This window comes from Microcaecilia unicolor, chromosome 5, assembly GCF_901765095.1.
Source record: "Microcaecilia unicolor chromosome 5, aMicUni1.1, whole genome shotgun sequence".
Classification (NCBI taxonomy): domain Eukaryota; kingdom Metazoa; phylum Chordata; class Amphibia; order Gymnophiona; family Siphonopidae; genus Microcaecilia; species Microcaecilia unicolor.
Window position 1 is genome coordinate 144,350,808 of NC_044035.1, and position 19,822 is coordinate 144,370,629.

At 39.5% G+C, this 19,822-nt stretch overlaps 1 protein-coding gene across 8 annotated transcripts in view; it reads left to right on the plus strand.

Annotated features, from left to right (window-relative positions):
• The window catches only part of CAMK2G (calcium/calmodulin dependent protein kinase II gamma), a 563,068-nt gene that overhangs the window by 501,340 nt on the left and 41,906 nt on the right, over positions 1-19,822 (plus strand). For 5 of the 8 annotated variants that reach the window (XM_030203383.1, XM_030203382.1, XM_030203385.1 and 2 more), the window contains one exon: positions 12,851-12,976. The exons of the other annotated variants lie outside the window; for them this stretch is intronic. In XM_030203383.1, the coding sequence (XP_030059243.1) occupies positions 12,851-12,976 (126 nt within the window). The remainder of the gene's footprint in view (positions 1-12,850; positions 12,977-19,822) is intronic. 8 annotated transcript variants of the gene reach the window in all.

Consider the following 19,822-nt stretch of genomic DNA (forward strand, 5'->3'; position numbering starts at 1 on the left):
TTGTTGTCCCTTCTTCTTTTTTTTTTCTTTGTGTTGATACAATAATTCTTGGCCAGGGAATCTCCTAAACATGAGTCATCCAGAGACTAAAAAGTGGCCATCTGTAACCGGTGTTCTTTGGAAACCATCAGTCACATCCTCCTTTCTACTGTTCTTGTATTTGGCTGATTGCTTTAATTACAGACCTTAGGAAAGACACACAGCTACAAGGACAGGAAACTGATGCATATCCTCAGGCTTTTCCTAGGAAATTCTAGAAATGTATTTTATGGTAGGTGCTTTGAGATGTCACCTGTCAGTGTGGTTCCCGAGTCTCTACAGAATATCGGTCACAGGTAAGTAACTTTGCTTTCATTCAGAAAAGAAAATGACAGCACTTTGATTATTGGTAGGTTGTTGGGGGAAGAGACCAGAAACACTCTATTATTTCTCATTCCTTGTGGGAGGAGGTTGCATGTGCTCTAATTAATGCTCAGTCATTGGATGGTGGGACTCGGAGCACCTTAGCTATTCTTCATTTTGTGGTAGAAGGAAGAGTATGGAGTGTTGTGTTCCTGAAGAGGTTAATTTCCTGATTGTTCATTCTTTCAGGGCTGAGTGGATTACTGACACTTAAGATTTCTTTTTTCTTTAGAAACATGACAGTGCAGAGGGGAAATCTTCCCAAATTCTGACAACCCATCCTCCTTTCTTTCCTAATCTTTGATTTTGTCCGCTCAGCTTTTGCTGTCTTACCCCATCCATTCTCCCCCCTCCCTCCCTTTTTTTTTTTTCATGTTTTGGCTACCTCATCGGTCGTCCCATATCTTAAATGAGTTCCTTATAAAGTAGGGGGGCGTTCCCATCTTTTACTCCGTGTGTTCCCATTTGCAGTTCTGGTCTGCTGTTTGTATGTTTTCATTTTACTTAGGTGGCTTTGTTGTGCTGTGCATTTATATTGTTGCTGTTTGTTTTGGTTTAGTTCTAATTTTGAAATGTTCATACCATTCTCTGCCTCCCTCATACCACAACTTCTTGTCCACCCAAGGAAAGTTTAGTTAGAAATGTGAAGGTCTGCCCAACATACTGGCAAATTTCTGAACATTGTTTTGAATTTTATAAAGTATTCTCCATGCATACAGCATGCTTTCACACTGAAATGGCTCTTATAAAATTGTATGGGGGTCTACATGTGTAAAAGTGGGTGCACAGAAATTCATGCCTGCTTTTCTGATACACACACAGGCATCCCGGGGGCATAATTTGGGTGGAATGGGTGGAATCGGCATTGAGCCATGTGTACTTGATAAAATACATATGTGCATACATATATTTGGAGCTGTCTTGGAGCAGGTTAAATTTGTGCACTACTATGTCTAGTCCTAAGAGCCTATTTTGTAAGGGCACATAGGCATTAAGCACCTATCCTTCCTTTATTGAATAGGCATATTTTTGGAAATTTTTATAGGTACCCTGTTAGAAAATTATCCCCAATAAATTTAGAAAAGGTCACCAGTACTTTGCAATATGTGGGTACTGATCAATGATCAATTCCTATGTTCCTCAAAATGTTCATGTGTAATAAACAAAGCCCATAATGTGTGAATACATTTTCATGTATGAAAAAAAGCAGAAAGCAGTTCACAGATAACACAACACATAATCAAAGGAGTACCATATCGTAAGATTCATCATATAGCGAATGGTATGCAATCATTTGCCATGTTCTCACCTATTGTAATCATAAGGCCTGATATTGAGAACAAAGGAGGGCTCCTAAGTTTAGTGGGCCTTTTACAAAGGCACACTAGCATTTTTAGTGCGTGCTAAAAATAAGCGTGTGCTAAACGCTAAGTGTAATAGAGGTTTGCACTGTTGCATCTTAAATGCAAAAATTAACAAATGGGAAAAGCCCTGTGCTGACTGTTGGGGTATTCCCAGCATGTGCTCACAGAGTTACATAGAAAAATGCTTTACCATACAGTAAGTGTAGTGACAGTGTGATTGCACATAACACTTCCTATTTGAATGCTGATAAGTAATCTGTGTTAATTGCACAAATGACAGTGCCTGATAAAATACCATGCACTAACTGTAATGCACAGTCCATGCCCATTGTCACACACAGCATATTATGCAGTTAATGTATGAGTTAGCATACACACTCATGCCAGGTTGATAACAATTACCATACCTCTGCACCAACAACACAAGCTAATTCATATGCTCATTGCACTTTCGTAAAGTTTTCAACTGAAAATTCCTCCATATTTAGAAAACTGTAAGTCAATTTTAGGCCTGCCATTCGTTTGCTTAGAATTTACCCAGTATCAAAAATGAGTGTTTAGCTTTTGGGGTTTTTTGCCCTAAATTCATCCCAACTGCGTTTAAGGATCCTAAATTTAGGAGCCAAGTGAAACTAGGAACATAAATTTGCACATTTAGCTCTAGTAAATTTTGAAAGAAGCTAATTTTAAGAGGATCTTTCTCAAATTTAATATCCCTTTGAATATGAACTTCGTAGGTCCAAGTCAAAGTACTTTTTAAAAATATTTTGTGCAAAAAATGCTAAAAGATTAGAAACAATTCCAAAGGAAAATAAAAATATCCTTCCTGAAACCAAGCAAAGTCCAAATTGTCTGTTATGCTTTCATGGCTTCAGGGAGCATACAAGACTGTGTTGTAACAAGTCTGGTGTGGAGGGAAGGGGGAATTGTTGAACCATTTCCTCCTTAAGTTCTTCAGCATATTTAGTGGAGTTGATTGAACTGAGCAAAAAAGAAAGTAGGGGAGGACCAATATAGTTCTAACTCAAGGGTAAAAAACTATTTTATTAGTCGATCTCAAATCAGATTTGCATTTTTGGCACAAGAGCGCCTGCCTCAGTAGTCAACAAATTAGTGGCCTTCTTAATCCAAATACCAACTGATTGAAATATTGAATTGGAACTGTATTGGTCGTCCCCTGCTTTCTTTTTTGCTTTGTGCTTTGATTCAAAGGGGTTTCCTCTTTTTGTTTTCATTGATTGTACTAAGTTATTGCTTACACAGAAAGCAGCATTTTCATATAGCCAATTGGATAGGCGAAACACCTCGGATATGAATTGCTAAAGAAAAAGTGATACCAAGTAATGTCGCATAAAAAAGTTTTTTAAATAACCTGACTCAAACCATTTTGACCAGGTTACTAACTGATCAAAAAACACACTAAATTCAAGCTATGTTCTAAATAAATAAGCAAATCAACCAACCTGCCTATGGCAAGTTATAATCCTTATTGCTCCTTATCTAGATTACCAATCAAATCTTCATTGACGTCTTGTTATTATGATGTAGTCAGGACACACAATAAAATATTGATACTCTGTAACTATGCTATATAGAACTCGCAGTAAATATGAAAACTATGAAATGGTCTATAGTGAGCCATATTAATATTATGATTCTTCAAGTAACCAGAATTAATTCTGTTCATTAGGATTTATTTACCACCTTTTTGAAGAAATTCACTCAAGATGCAGTGTACAGCAAGAATAAGTCAAACATAAGCAATAAACTATTATTGTCATATCTTAAGTACACTCTACTGTCATGTTCCTGTATTGACATTCTTCATGTCATTTCAAACGAATGCATATCCCTAGTTATTATGAGAGATGGATGCTTCTCTACCTCATCTTCTTTGGGTGTCACTTCAGTTTCTTTGTTTTCCTGTGGCATTTTTCATCAGAGAATTTACCATGGATGCCAAACAGCATATTGAAACTGGAAGGTTTTATGGATTTCCGCTTCGCTCAAGTACATTAGTGCCAAAATGCAAACCATGTTGGAGACCTATGTGTGTAGGCGCAGATTACATATTTTTCAGCGATATTACACATTCCAGATAATACAACGCAGCATGACACACTGATTCTTTATACATATCGTGCCAACATAAGAATTCTGTCCAACATAGTAATTTTTTCACTGAGTATCATATATCTTATGACTAAATTCCTTTTAGTGCAAATTTCACATATCCTATGGCGATCTATAAAGGCATTCTGAAGATATGAGCTCATTTTAAAAAATGTACTTCTAATCTAGAGTTTATATATCACAGCATCCCCAGATAGGGTCCAGAACGGTTAACTTTTCTCAAATACATTATAATACCATCCTAAAAGATACAGTTCTGTAATATTCAACTTAAAAATTTCTGAAATAATTCTGTTTTAAGCTTACAAAATTTCTCATAAGATGGTTGTAGTCTAATTAAGGAAGACCATTCCAAACCTCTACAGCTTTATAGGAAAACGTAGATTCCGATACACCTTTATATTTAATTCCCTTAAAAGAGGGGGATAAAAATCAACATTGGTGTAGACTGTAACCTTGAAGCTGTTCTTCCTGATGTAATTTAAAATCAGTTCTGTAACACTGTCAGGTGCTAAGCCATGTAATATCTTAAATGTCAGGCATGCCAACTTATATATTATACAAGTTTTTACTGGGAGCCAAAGAACTGCTGCTGACATTGGAGTCATGCTCAAACCATGATCTCTTAAAAATTAACCTTTACAGCAGTGTTTTGCAGCAACTGTAGTTTATTTAACAATTTTATTGAGATGCCAGAATAAAGAGCAGTGGCACAGTCTAATATAGACTGAACTAATACTGCAAATTGAGAATCATGAAAATAGGCAAATAGTCTTCAATTGTTTCAACTTAAAGAAACACTCTTTATATAAGTGGTTCACTTGAGCTTCACAGGACAAGGAAGAATCAACTACAAAACCTAAAACTTTTGATATATTTACTATATTTAAACTATCCAGAAAAGGTACTGTGAGAGGACTTCCAGAGAGGGAGAGAGCGTCACTGGTAAGAATTTGATATGAAATTGTTTTTTAAACTTGAGAAAAGTAGACTTAGAAGTACATAATTAACCTCAGGGACTTTATTTTAAATTGCTCTGCTCACTTAGCAAAAGAGCTTAAGGAATAGCTTTTCATAGCATATAAATTCTCTAATACAGTTCCATAGGCTAGCATTTAAGGGGGCTATTTTAAAATTACTGTAGTATCAGTATAAAGCACAGATAATAGGCACAGGAAGCCTCAGTTTAGACCAGGGGTTTTCAAACCAGTCCTCCGGACATACCTAGCCAGTCCAGTTTTCAGGATACCCACAATGAATAAGCATGAGGTAAATTTGCATGCCATGGAGGTAGGGCATGCAGATCTGTCTCATGCATATAGATTGTGCATATTGCATCTCAAGAGGGCTAATGCTGGAGACCTGAGACCCTGGCAGGCAGGAATAGAGAAATTGAGAAAGTTGGCTATAATTGATTTGACTGCTGCCTTGGTTGATTGCTTTCTTTTTTGTCTAAAATTTGGCATGCCTTTCTTTAATGGTTTTATTTTTGTAAACCACTATGGCCTTTTGTTAGAAATATAGCAGTATATCAAATGCGTTTATAAACATAAACACGAGTCAGTGAAATTGAAACACATCTTTGTAAACCTGGAAGATGTACTGGGGCAATTTGACAAATTGAAGAATAGCAAATCACCTGGACCGGATAATATATGTCCCAGAGTATGATAGAATTGCAGTGCTTTTGTTAGTAATATGCAGTTTATCTTTAAAATCCAGTATGAGATTGGAGGGTGGCCAATTTTTAAAAAAGGGTTCCAGTGGTGATCCAGGAAATTATAGACCAGTGAGCCTGACATTAGTGCCAAGCAAAATAGTAGAGACTATTATAAAGAAAAAAATTATAGAGCATATACATAAACATGGATTAATGAGACAAAGCCAACATAGATTTAGTCAAGGGAAATCTTGCCTCCCCAATCCACTACATTTCTTTGAAGGGGTGAAGAAACGTGGATAAAGGTGAGCTGGTCAATATTGTGTATCTGGATTTTCAAAAGGTATTTGCCTCATGTAAGACTTCTGAGGAAATTAAAGTCTATGGATAGAAGCTAATGTCCTATTATGGATTAAAAACTGGTTTAAAGAGTGTAGGGTTAAATGGTCAGTATTCTCAATGGAGAAGGATAGATAGTAGGATTCTCCAGGAATCTTTGCTGGGGCCGCTTATTTTTAAAAATTTTAAATGATCTCTAAATCTAATGCGGTAATTACATTTGCTGATGACACAAAATTATTCAAAGTTGTTGATCACAAGAGAATTGTGAAAAATTGCAAGAGGACCTTACGAGATTTGGAGACTGGTCATCTAAATGGCAGATGAAGTTTAATGTGAGCAAGTGCAAAGTGATGCATGTGAGTAAGAGGAACTATAGCTATATGATACAAGGTTCTATATTAGGAGTCACTGCCCAGGAAAAGGATCTAGGTGTCATCGTTGATATATTGAAACCTTCTGCTCAGTGTGCTGCTGTGGCTAAGAAAGCAAATAGAATGTTAGGAATTATTAGGAAAGAAATAGAAAACAATATTAGAATGTTACAGTACCTTTGTATTATTCCATGGTGTGACCGCACCTCAAATACTGAGTGCAATTCTGGTCACTGTATTATAGCAGATTTAGAAAAGGTAAGGGTAATAAAAATGATAAAGGGGATGGGATGATTTCCCTATGAGGAAAGGCTAAAGCAACTAGGGCTCTTCAGCTTTGAGAAGAGACAGCTAAGGGGGAGATAATGATAGAAGTCTATAAAATAATGAGTAGAGTGGAATGAGTAGACTTATATTGCTTGTTTACTCTTTCCAAAAATACTACGACTAGTGGGCATGCAATGAAGCTACTAAGTAATACATTTAGAAAAAAAAAAACAGAAAATATTTCTTCACTCAACGTGTAATTAAACTCTGGAGTTCATTGCCAGAGAATGTGGTAAAGTTTGGTTATTTTCTTGAAAGAAAAGTCCATAAGCCATTGTTAAGATGGACTTGGGAAAATCCATTGTGTATTTCTAAGATAAGAAGCATAAAATCTGTTTTCTTCTTTTGGAATCTTGCCACATACTTGTGACCTAGATTGACCACTGATGGGACCTTTTGATCTGTCCTAGTATGGCAGTGCTTATGTTGTTATCCTTCCCGTTTGAAAGAATAGGTTAGTTATTTCCTATCCAAAGAATTTTTGTCTTAGTAGCATTCAACTTTAACTTGTTAGAACAAACCCAATTCTCAACCTTTTCAATACACAACACAGTTTTGGACTTCCGTAATGATGAGTCTCCTGGTAATGTAAGTATTAAAAACATATCATCCACATAAGAGTACAACTGATCCCCCATACCCACTAATCTCAAAGAATATTAAAAAATATTTAAAAGAATAGTAGACAGGCGGGTGGAGCCCTGAGGTACTCTTCATAGTGAACACAAAAAACCCTGAAATATATCCTCCTCCTTTTCACAGCATAAGAGCTGTTAACCAGAAATTTCTTAAACCATTCAAACACTGTACCTCCATTGCCACATTCAGACAGTCTGTACAAAAGTATTTCTTGGTCGACCTTATGAAATGCAGCTGATAAGTCGAATTTTAATAATACAACTGACTTCCTTTGCTTAATATTTTCTTCTTTACAGTTATTGAAAGAAGCAAAATTTCCATACTGGGCATGCTTCTAAATCCATGTCGGAAATGTTCAAGAACTGCACCTCTTCAATTTTGTAAAGCAGGGGTCCTCTACTCTTGTCCTTCCCAGCCTGGTTTTCAGGATTTCCACAATGAATATGTATGAGATCTATTTGCATAAGTGGGGGTGCACAGTTCTAGAACTGCCCTTTAGATATTATATCGTAGTGATAGGGTGAATCGGATTGGTGGAGGGGTAGCATTGTATATTAACGAGAGCCTTGAATCAAATAGATTGAAAATTCTGCAGGAAACAAAACACTCCTTGGAATCACTGTGGATTGAAATTCCATGTGCAAAGGGGAAAAGGATAGTGATAGGAGTGTACTACCGTCCGCCTGGCCAGGACGAACAGACGGATGCGGAAATGTTAAAGGAAATCAGGGACGCAAACAAACTGGGCAACACAATAATAATGGGGGATTTCAATTACCCGCATATAGACTGGGTTAATGTAACATCTGTACACGCAAGGGACATAAGATTTCTTGATGAAATCAAGGACAGCTTCATGGAACAGCTAGTTCAGGAGCCGACAAGAGAAGGAAAAATACTAGACTTAGTCCTTAGTGGTGCTCATGATCTAGTGCAGGGGGTAACAGTACGAGGGCCGCTTGACAACAGTGATCATAATATGATCGGTTTTGATATTGGCATTGAAGGAAGTGAAACTAGGAAATCAAGTACGCTAGCGTTTAACTATAGAAAAGGTGATTATGACAAAATGAGAAAAATGGTGAAAAAAAAGACTGAAAGGAGCAGCTCGCAGAGTAAAAAACTTGCGTCAGGCGTGGATGCTGTTTAAAAACACCATCCTGGAGGTTCAGGACAAATATATTCCACGTATTAGAAAAAAGGGAAAAAAGACTAAACGTCAGCCGGCGTGGCTAAACAGTAAGATAAAGGAAGTCATTAGAGCCAAAAAACAATCCTTCAGAAAGTGGAGAAGAGAACCAACTGAAAGTAACAGGATAGATCATAAGGAATGCCAAGCCAAATGCAAAGCGGAGATAAGGAGGGCAAAAAAGGACTTTGAGAAGAAATTAGCGTTGGAAGCAAAATACATAGTAAAAATTTTTTTAGATACATTAAAAGCAGGAAACCGGCCAAAGAGTCGGTTGGGCCACTGGACGAAAATGGTGTTAAAGGGGCTATCAGGGAGGACAAAGCCGTAGCGGAGAAACTAAATGAATTCTTTGCTTCGGTCTTCACCGAGGAGGATTTGGGGGGGACACCGGTGCCGGAAAGAATATTTGAAGCGGGGGAGTCGGAGAAACTAAACGAATTCTCTGTAACCTTGGAGGATGTAATGGGTCAGTTCAGCAAGCTGAAGAGTACTAAATCACCGGGACCTGATGGTATTCATCCCAGAGTATTAATAGAACTAAAAAATGAACTTGCGGAGCTACTGTTAGAAATATGCAATCTGTCCCTAAAATCGAGTGTAGTACCGGAAGACTGGAGGGTAGCCAATGTTACTCCGATTTTTAAGAAGGGTTCCAGAGGAGATCCGGGAAATTATAGACCGGTGAGTCTGACGTCGGTGCCGGGCAAGATGGTGGAGGCTATTATTAAGAATAAAATTGCAGAGCATATACAAAAACATGGACTGATGAGACAAAGTCAGCACGGATTTAGTGAAGGGAAGTCTTGCCTCACCAATCTAATGCATTTTTTTGAGGGGGTAAGCAAACATGTGGACAATGGGGAGCCGGTTGATATTGTATATCTGGATTTTCAGAAGGCGTTTGACAAAGTGCCGCACGAAAGACTCCTGAAGAAATTGCAGAGTCATGGAATCGGAGGTAGGGTATTATTATGGATTAAGAACTGGTTGAAAGATAGGAAGCAGAGAGTAGGATTGCGTGGACAGTATTCTCAGTGGAGGAGGGTAGTTAGTGGGGTCCCGCAGGGGTCTGTGCTGGGTCCGTTGCTTTTTAATGTATTTATAAATGACCTAGAGATGGGAATAACTAGTGAGGTAATTAAATTCGCCGATGACACAAAATTATTCAGGGTCGTCAAGTCGCAGGAGGAATGTGAACGATTACAGGAGGACCTTGCGAGACTGGGAGATTGGGCGTGCAAGTGGCAGATGAAGTTCAATGTTGACAAGTGCAAAGTGATGCATGTGGGTAAGAGGAACCCGAATTATAGCTACGTCTTGCAAGGTTCCGCGTTAGGAGTTACGGATCAAGAAAGGGATCTGGGTGTCGTCGTCGATGATACGCTGAAACCTTCTGCTCAGTGTGCTGCTGCGGCTAGGAAAGCGAATAGAATGTTGGGTGTTATTAGGAAGGGTATGGAGTCCAGGTGTGCGGATGTTATAATGCCGTTGTATCGCTCCATGGTGCGACCGCACCTGGAGTATTGTGTTCAGTACTGGTCTCCGTATCTCAAAAAAAGATATAGTAGAATTGGAAAAGGTACAGCGAAGGGCGACGAAAATGATAGTGGGGATGGGACGACTTTCCTATGAAGAGAGGCTGAGAAGGCTAGGGCTTTTTAGCTTGGAGAAGAGACGGCTGAGGGGAGATATGATAGAAGTGTATAAAATAATGAGTGGAATGGATCGGGTGGATGTGAAGCGACTGTTCACGCTATCCAAAAATACTAGGACTAGAGGGCATGAGTTGAAGCTACAGTGTGGTAAATTTAAAACGAATCGGAGAAAATTTTTCTTCACCCAACGTGTAATTAGACTCTGGAATTCGTTGCCGGAGAACGTGGTACGGGCGGTTAGCTTGACGGAGTTTAAAAAGGGGTTAGATAGATTCCTAAAGGACAAGTCCATAGACCGCTATTAAATGGACTTGGAAAAATTCCGCATTTTTAGGTATAACTTGTCTGGAATGTTTTACGTTTGGGGAGCGTGCCAGGTGCCCTTGACCTGGATTGGCCACTGTCGGTGACAGGATGCTGGGCTAGATGGACCTTTGGTCTTTCCCAGTATGGCACTACTTATGTACTTATGTACCTCCGGATTCTATATAGTGCGACTTGAGTTTCGCACTCAAATCTGATCATATTCTGGGTTTGCGTGCTCAATTGGCTTAAGCTAATCAATGCTGATAATTGCCACTTAAGAAGCAATTATTGACACTGGCTATAATTAGAGTTTACGTGCATAACTTGCTGAGCATATTCTGCACATCCATGGGGTGTGGAATTGGCAGATTGTGAGCATTTCTAAAAAAAAAAAAAAAAAAAACGATGCACATTGTTACAGAATACACCCGGTATGCACCAAATTTAGACGTGAGAATTTATGCCAAGTTTTACTTGGTATAAACGGCTGTACCTACTTTTAGTCAAGTCACTGCTAGGCATATTCTATAAACCATGCTGAAAAAAAACACACCTAGGCATATTTATTTACAGTGCCAATTTTTGGGGCGTGATATGTGGAATTTGAATCTAGCCCTTAACGCAGAAAGGGAACTTGCTGCCCTGTGTGGCACTGAGTCCAAGTATGGGCCCCTCACTCTCAAGAAGGCTTCCCAGCAGGGCAGTTTCTACATTTTAGCCAAGAGCTTTTCTATCGCCATCATGTCTTGGAGAGTAATAGACCATTGCTTCAGTGAAGTCGGTGCAGGTACCTTCCAGAAAGAAGAATACCAGAAGGAAAAGCTTTCTAAGAAACTGTCAACCCCTTATTTATCTTAAGAATAAACATCGAAAACGAGCACACCTGGATTTTAAATATATTTTGTGTTTATTAATAAGTTGCACTGCTTTGTGATTTTTTTCAGAATTTTGGGATTGGATTGTTTTTATTTGAAGATAGAAGTAGCATAGGATACTGATAAAGACACAAGTATTAGTATGGCTGTCCCTGAACAAAATAATAAGCAGTTTATATATTGTGTTTCCTATGTACATACACCCTTTGATTTACCCTGAGATATCTGCTTATACCACTTTTATCAGAATTTTATGCTTTGTTTTTGCTCTAATTCATGCTTCACATCTTTTATAGGGCTTGGATCACTTCTGAAAGCATTTATATGTTAATCTTCCTCTGTAGTGCAGCAGTAAAGCTATGTAAATTAACACAATGCGCTGATCCTGCTGAGCTTCAGTAGCAAAATGTAAACAAATGTCAGTCAGGGCTCCTACACCAAATCAATTGTACCAAAAATATTGATGGGTAGGCAGGAGACCCCCCCCCCCCCCCCTCAGCAAAATAATAAACCTAAAAAGATGCAAGACCATCAAGATTCAAAGATTGAGGCTGGCCCTGTGGCTTCATGGTAGTGTTGTGCATTACCATGTGGACCTGGATTCAGTTCTTATGCCTGGCTTCTACTCCTCGGGATGGACATGCTATGGAGTTAAACTGTAGATAGTTGTGATTGAGGTCTTGTGATGCCCTATCACAATAGAGGCAAGTTCCAAATGAGCTGGGAGCCAGATAGGAACAAGAGTAAACTGTAGGCCAAAAAATATATACATGAAGATTTCTCTTTGCATTAATGTCTGTTCTGTTTTGCTAGTTGCGATGGTGTCTCCAGTTCTGATATGTTTGGCCAATTCTTGGTTTTCCTCCCTTGATCTTTTTATTGTTCCTTTTGAACCTTCACTTTTCCCCACCTGGGAGTTGCTAGCTTTTCAATACTATGACCATGGTGATTTTAAAGGAAGTTGAAGGGATAATTATTTTTGTGACAGTGTTTTGATCAGTTATGTATGTTTGATTGGTACCAACTTAGACTGTGTAGATAATGAAGGCTATGAATTTGTTAAATCAATGACCAAAAATTACAAACCAACTCAAAAGTCTATTCTCAAGACACTGTGGTTGATATTGTTTTGACAAAAAAGATACATATATTTATGGTATGATAAAACGAATAAACAATTTTGTACCAGCAATGAACTAGCTGCTGAAGACAAGCAAGTTGGTAACCCCATTTCCTCAGTCCCTTCCCCACAAGGGTTTGCAGTGAGCATGCTCCAATGTTCCCTTTTCTTTCCTCCCTCAGTGACTGATCTGCGAATGTATTCATTTCTCTGGTTGAATCTCTCTGCTTCCCAGAGGGTACCACACCTGTGTTGACCGCTACCGGCTCTCTGGTTCCTTCAGAGTATGCTCAGCAGACACTCCGGGGGACTGGAAAGAGAGCTGTCTTCATATCTATGGCTGAAGCGTTTCCTTATTTCATGTGTTTGTGTGTTGCGTTAATTTCTGACTGCTGCTTCATGGCTTCTTTTTTTATTTTTTTTATTTTTTTAAATTTTGGTTAATGCTTATGTTTGTTTTGCAGCCACGCAATCATGTGAAGAGAAACTTCTTGCCTGGGACAGCCCAGGACAGACAGTGGAGTTAGAGCGTGCTCAGTCGGAGCCCATACTCACTCCAGTAGTTCCGTTTTCTGTTAACGGTGCACCGTGTAAGTTAGCCATTGGCTGGCAGTAGTGGATTAGTAGAACTACTAGTAGTGGCTTTTAACTTCTTCATTTGGCTCATCCTTGTGTTCCCTTCTCTCTCCCCACGTGTGCAAAAAGTAGAGATTACATTGTACTGTCCGCTGGCTGTAACTGGAACCTCTCAATTTCTACGTAGAAATGTGGCAGTGTAAGCTGCTTTAAAGCAATACTCTTTATGACAGGTGGGAATTTGGGGCAGCTTTTTTTAAGCAGTGACAGAGTACACTCTTTTCTAGTAATGCATTGGCAGTACAGGGTAGGGTATGCATGATCAGCAAGATCTCTGGCTGTGCTCTTTTTTTTTTTTTCCATTCTAGAGCCGGACAGTTCTCAGATACATAGCCCTGTCCATTTCATTAGAGTGCCTAGCACAAAATTTCAGATGTCACATGCAGAAAGGCTACATGGGAAGTAATCTAGCCACTTGAACATAGTAACCTTTTCAGAGATGCAGCCTTCTGTTTTTTAAAATATACCAGGATATATTGTTGTGGTTGTCATGTACTCCACCCGAATACAATTAATGTTACACTGATGATATTCCATGGCACTCTGCTGAATGTTGCAGGAAGAAATATGTATTCTCAGTAAACCACTGCTCATTACCACCGGTGCTTTGTCGTCGCTGATCTGAGATTTGGTGGCTGTGCCATCCCTAAACTGATGCAGTAGAAGATCATATGATAACTGATCTTCAGTTCAGGGCATTGAATCCCTTTAAAAAAAAATTTTTTTAAATGACCTCTTCAGCATTGGGGGAGCAGGTGTAATAAACTTTGCCATTCATTAGTAAATGTAGCCTTTTATTTTTATGAATCCCAGACCAGCCTATTTTCTTCCAATTCCTTATCCCACATGATTAACCTAGATGACACTTTCCAGAGTGTTTATTTGCACATAATATACTTCTTTCTTGTTAGCAGAGCTCAGTGGGCTTCACTAATTAAATTCAGGCTACTTTTGGAGCCAAATGAGCTGAAGGAGAGCCACTGCCAAATATCTTCTCATTCAGGGCCGCAACACTGCTGATCAGTGTGTGTCAATGACAGCTTTTCACTGGAGATGGGCATTTACAAATGCATTCTCTTTGTTTTATTGAGATAATGCCTTGTCCTTCAAGCATGCAGCTCTTCCCCACATCCACTTTCCCTTTCCTGTCATGCGCTTTGGTAGAGAGGCAGAAAGTAGACCTCGGGGGTCTTTAGACCTCACATTGAAGAACACTGGCATAGATAGGCTAGCAAATCTTCTTTGAGCTTGGGTCCATCTCGTTTTATTGTTTTGTTCTTCCAGTAAGATGATTTGTAAATTGATGGTTCATTTACAGTGGACAGGTCAATTTGTTTTATTTATTGATTTGAAACATTTGGTGTACTGCCATTTGGAGGCCATCAAGGCAGTGAACAATAAAATCAAAATCAACAGAACATAATACTAGAACAGTACTAATGCAGTATCCAAACATCAGACAATAAAACAAAAACATTGGAATTGGGACACAATAGTTAATCCTAAAACAAACATATAACGGAACACAGTGGAGGGGAAAATGGAAATAAAAGTGCAAAGATATCAAACTACAAATTCTGAAAAAGCTTGGCAAAATAGCCAGGTTTTTAAGAGCACTTTAAATTTAGGTAATGAGGGTTCACAACGAATATCCACAGGAAGAGAATTCTAAAGAGTGGGTACAACACAGCAAAAAGCTGATTCCCAGGAGGAAGCAAGGTAAAACAAATTTTCACAGAGAAGGTACAACAAGTTGGTTAGTACCTGCGACCATCTATGTGGCTGATAAGGAACTAGCAAAGAATTAAGATATAAAGAGAGACCAAAGAAAAGTACTTTTATGTACAAGAAACAATATAACAGATCCTGTATTGAACATGTAACCAATGTTGTTCAAATAAAAGATTAATGCCTAAAAATTCTTGAGCTCTGCATTCAGTAAAACAGTGGGAGAGATTGGCTTTGTGGTCACTGCATGTCTTGCTCTTCTATTCAGGGATTATACCTAATCAAAAAGCACAGTTAGGAATACCATAATACCTTTATAGAATAATTTAAATTGCACTTACAGGAGTTCAAAATAGTAATTTTGAAAATGTTAATGGACACATTTCTGGCATTTATTCTCTCATTGCCAGTTCCATAGAAAAGCTCTAGAGTTGCTGAACTGATATGCAGCCACTGCAGTATTCAAGTATATTCTCTCCAGAAAGGTTTTGGATGCAATTATTTAAATGGGGATCCTTCTACAGCTTTTCTGTCTGCTGTGATTTTTGAATTAAGTTTTAGTGATTTACCCTTGGATTCTATAAACAGCGACTAAAGTTGCGCATGCAAATCAGCACATGTAACAAATCTGCAAGCGCAACTTAATTGCTTAAGCCAATGTGCACCAATAATTGGCTGCTAACAACCAATTATTTGTGTTAATTGGCCTTAACTAGGATTTACACACATCATATTCTACTATAGCAATCCACGTGTAAATCCTAACACATGTAAATTTTGGGGAGCGTGGCTAGGGGCATTTCGGGGACATTCCAAAATTTTACACGCGTAAATACAGAATTCAACCGAACTGCGCTATTCTATAAAGGACATATATCTTTTATAGAATAGTGCTCAGCACGTAAACATTTTGGCACAGATTTTTAGGCACCACCTATAGAATTTACCCCTTATTATATAAAATCGGCACTAACATTTGCTTTCCGATTATGTGCATAAATGATTAGAATAATGGTATGTACATGAATATGTGCCTAAGTGCTAGAATCTGAGCAGGGCTCAGACTTAAAGAATAACATATTACACGCCCATTAATCTGCATTTAGAAGCACCCACTTAACACTAGCTCTGTGGCTAAGTGCTCACTCCCAAGCAATACGCCCACATATATATTCAGTTACACTAGTATTTTATAAATGAAGGTAGGTGTGCAGTTACAGAGTTGCCTCCTTAATATGGAGGTATCTATAAAAATCTTTGATGTCTATTTACTTGTTGCATTATTGCAATAACATGAGTTATTTTCCAATTCAGAACAATTGCTTGATAGTAACTTACCTTATTTTGCAATAATGTATCTTAGCATAAAAATAAATGGAATGAACTGCTTTGCCTGCAGGTGCATGCAGATCATAAGTACATAAGTACATAAGTAATGCCATACTGGGAAAAGACCAAGGGTCCATCGAGCCCAGCATCCTGTCCACGACAGCGGCCAATCCAGGCCAAGGGCACCTGGCAAGCTTCCCAAACGTACAAACATTCTATACATGTTATTCCTGGAATTTTGGATTTTTCCAAGTCCGTTTAGTAGCGGTTTATGGACTTGTCCTTTAGGAAACCGTCCAACCCCTTTTTAAACTCTGCTAAGCTAACCGCCTTCACCACTTTCTCCGGCAACGAATTCCAGAGTTTAATTACACGTTGGGTGAAGAAAAATTTTCTCCGATTTGTTTTAAATTTACTACACTGTAGTTTCATCGCATGCCCCCTAGTCCTAGTATTTTTGGAAAGCGTGAACAGAAGCTTCACATCCACCTGTTCCACTCCACTCATTATTTTATATACCTCTATCATGTCTCCCCTCAGCCGTCTCTTCTCCAAGCTGTATAGCCCTAGCCTCCTTAGTCTTTCTTCATAGGGAAGTCGTCCCATCCCCGCTATCATTTTAGTCGCCCTTCGCTGCACCTTTTCCAATTCTACTATATCTTTCTTGAGATGCGGCGACCAGAATTGAACACAATACTCAAGTGCGGTCGCACCATGGAGCGATACAACGGCATTATAACATCCTCACACCTGTTTTCCATACCTTTCCTAATAATACCCAACATTCTATTCGCTTTCTTAGCCGCAGCAGCACACTGAGCAGAAGGTTCAGTGTGTTATCGACGACGACACCCAGATCCCTTTCTTGGTCCGTAACTCCTAACGTGGAACCTTGCATGACGTAGCTATAATTCGGGTTCTTTTTTCCCACATGCATCACCTTGCACTTGCTCACATTAAACATCATCTGCCATTTAGCCGCCCAGTCTCCCAGTCTCGTAATGTCCTCTTGTAATTTTTCACAATCCTGTCGTGATTTAACGACTTTGAATAACTTTGTGTCATCAGCAAATTTAATTACCTCGCTAGTTACTCCCATCTCTAAATCATTTATAAATATATTAAAAAGCAGCGGTCCTAGCACGGACTCCTGAGGAACCCCACTAACTACCCTTCTCCATTGTGAATACTGCCCATTTAACCCCACTCTCTGTTTCCTATCCTTCAACCAGTTTTTAATCCACAATAGGACATTTCCTCCTATCCCATGACCCTCCAATTTCCTCTGTAGCCTTTCATGAGGTACCTTGTCAAACGCCTTTTGAAAATCCAGATACACAATATCAACCGACTCCCCTTTGTCCACATGTTTGTTCACTTCTTCAAAGAATTGAAGTAAATTGGTCAGGCAAGATTTCCCCACACAAAAGCCATGCTGACTTGGTCTCAGTAATCCATGTCCTCGGATGTGCTCTGTAATTTTGTTTTTAATAATAGCCTCTACCATTTTCCCAGGCACCGACGTCAGACTCACCGGTCTATAATTTCCCGGATCTCCCCTGGAGCCTTTTTTAAAAATGGGTGTTACATTGGCCACCCTCCAATCTTCCGGTACCACGCTCGATTTTAAGGATAAGTTGCATATCACTAGCAGTAGCTCCGCAAGTTCGTTTTTCAGTTCTATCAGTACTCTAGGATGAATACCATCCGGTCCAGGAGATTTGCTACTCTTCAGTTTGCCGAACTGCCCCATTACGTCCTCCAGGTTTACCGTGAAGTCAGTAAGTTTCTCTGACTCGTCCGCTTGAAATACCATTTCCGACACCGGTAACCCACCCAAATCTTCCTCGGTGAAGACCGAAGCAAAGAATTCATTCAGTCTCTCCGCTACGTCTTTGTCTTCCTTGATCGCCCCTTTTACCCCTCGGTCATCCAGCGGCCCAACCGATTCTTTTGCCGGCTTCCTGCTTTTAATATACCGAAAAAAATTTTTACTATGTTTTTTTGCCTCTAATGCTATCTTTTTTTCATACTCCCTCTTGGCCTTCTTAATCTGCGCCTTGCATTTGCTTTGACACTCCTTATGCTGTCTCTTGTTATTTTCAGACGGTTCCTTCTTCCATTTTCTGAAGGCGTTTCTTTTAGCCCTAATAGCTTCCTTCACCTCACTTTTCAACCAGGCCAGGTGTCTTTTGGACTTCCGTCTTTCTTTTCTAATTTGCGGAATATGTATGGCCTGGGCCTCCAGGATGGTATTTTTGAACAGCGTCCACGCCTGTTGTACAGTTTTTACTCTCTCAGTTGCCCCCCTAAGTTTTTTTTTTACCGTTCTTCTCATTTTATCATAGTCTCCTTTTTTAAAGTTAAACGCTAACGTATTTGACTTTCTGTGTACAGTTACTTCAAGGTCGATGTCAAAACTGATCATATTATGGTCACTGTTATCAAGCGGCCCCAGTACCATAACGTCCCTCACCAGATCATGCGCTCCACTAAGGACCAAGTCTAGAATTTTTCCTTCTCTCGCCGGCTCCTGCACCAGTTGCTCCATAAAGCTGTCCTTGATTTCATCAAGGAATTGTATCTCTGTAGCGTGTCCCGATGTTACATTTACCCAGTCTATATTTGGATAATTGAAGTCACCCATTATTATCACATTGCCCATTTTGTTCGCGTCTCTGATTTCTTTTATCATTTCTGTGTCTACCTGCTCATCCTGGCGAGGCGGACGGTAGTACACTCCTATCACCATTTTTTTCCCTTTTATACATGGAATTTCAACCCACAGTGATTCAAAGGTGTGATTTGTGTCCTGCTGAATTTGTAATCTATCTGAGTCAAGGCTCTCGTTAATATACAATGCTACCTATCAATGTTACCTATCTTGACAGCCAGCACATCTATGTGAAAAAATTTGTGACTGACGCTATTGTGAGAAAATGAGCTATACCTCAAAGGGGGTAGCTAAATTTTCTCTGGGTGCAGTAGAAGGTTAGCATGCTTACTGAGGCTCTCAGGGCAGACTGGAAAGGGCCATTCTAAAGGGGCATGATGCCCCCTTATACCTCTCCCCCCAGGTGCAAATATGTAAAATAAAACCCTGGCCACTCACTGTTTTCCTGTCCCCTCAAGCATAACCCTTGTCCCCATAGCCTTCTGTCCACTGCCCAAAGTAAACCCTGTCCCTTCCTAAAGCTTCCTCAAGTTTCAACCAAATGAAGGCCCATTAACACTCCCACCCTTCTCCACTATTCACTCCTCCTACTCCGACAGAAGTTCATAGGTGTAGAGACAAGGGTGCAGTGTCCAATCCCTCCTATCCTGTGAAAGGGGAAGCAGAATTTGGGGGTGGTAGCTTGGCTCCAGCATGCACTGAAGCCACCTTCCTGCTGGTTATGCTGTTCTGACCCCTTACCTCCTCCCATGGAGGCCCCAGCTTATACCAGAGTGAGCACTGTGCTGGTCTTGTAAAAACAGGCCTGTTCCGAAGCACTGCCTTATCCAGCTCTTATCCCTTTTCTCTTTAAGAGGCTTCTTTGCTTGCTTGCTTGCTTGCTTGCTTCTTTTTTTTACCTCCATTTCAAAAGTAGAGGTGACCTAAATAATCTCTTTTGAAGGCCGTGCACTCCTGAGGGCTAGACCTTACACAAAAGAAGACAGCTGCAGAGAAGTTAGGGACTTTGGTAGTGCTCTATTTTTTGTTTTCCTTCTACAGGTGCAAATACTTCTGCAACTGCAGTATG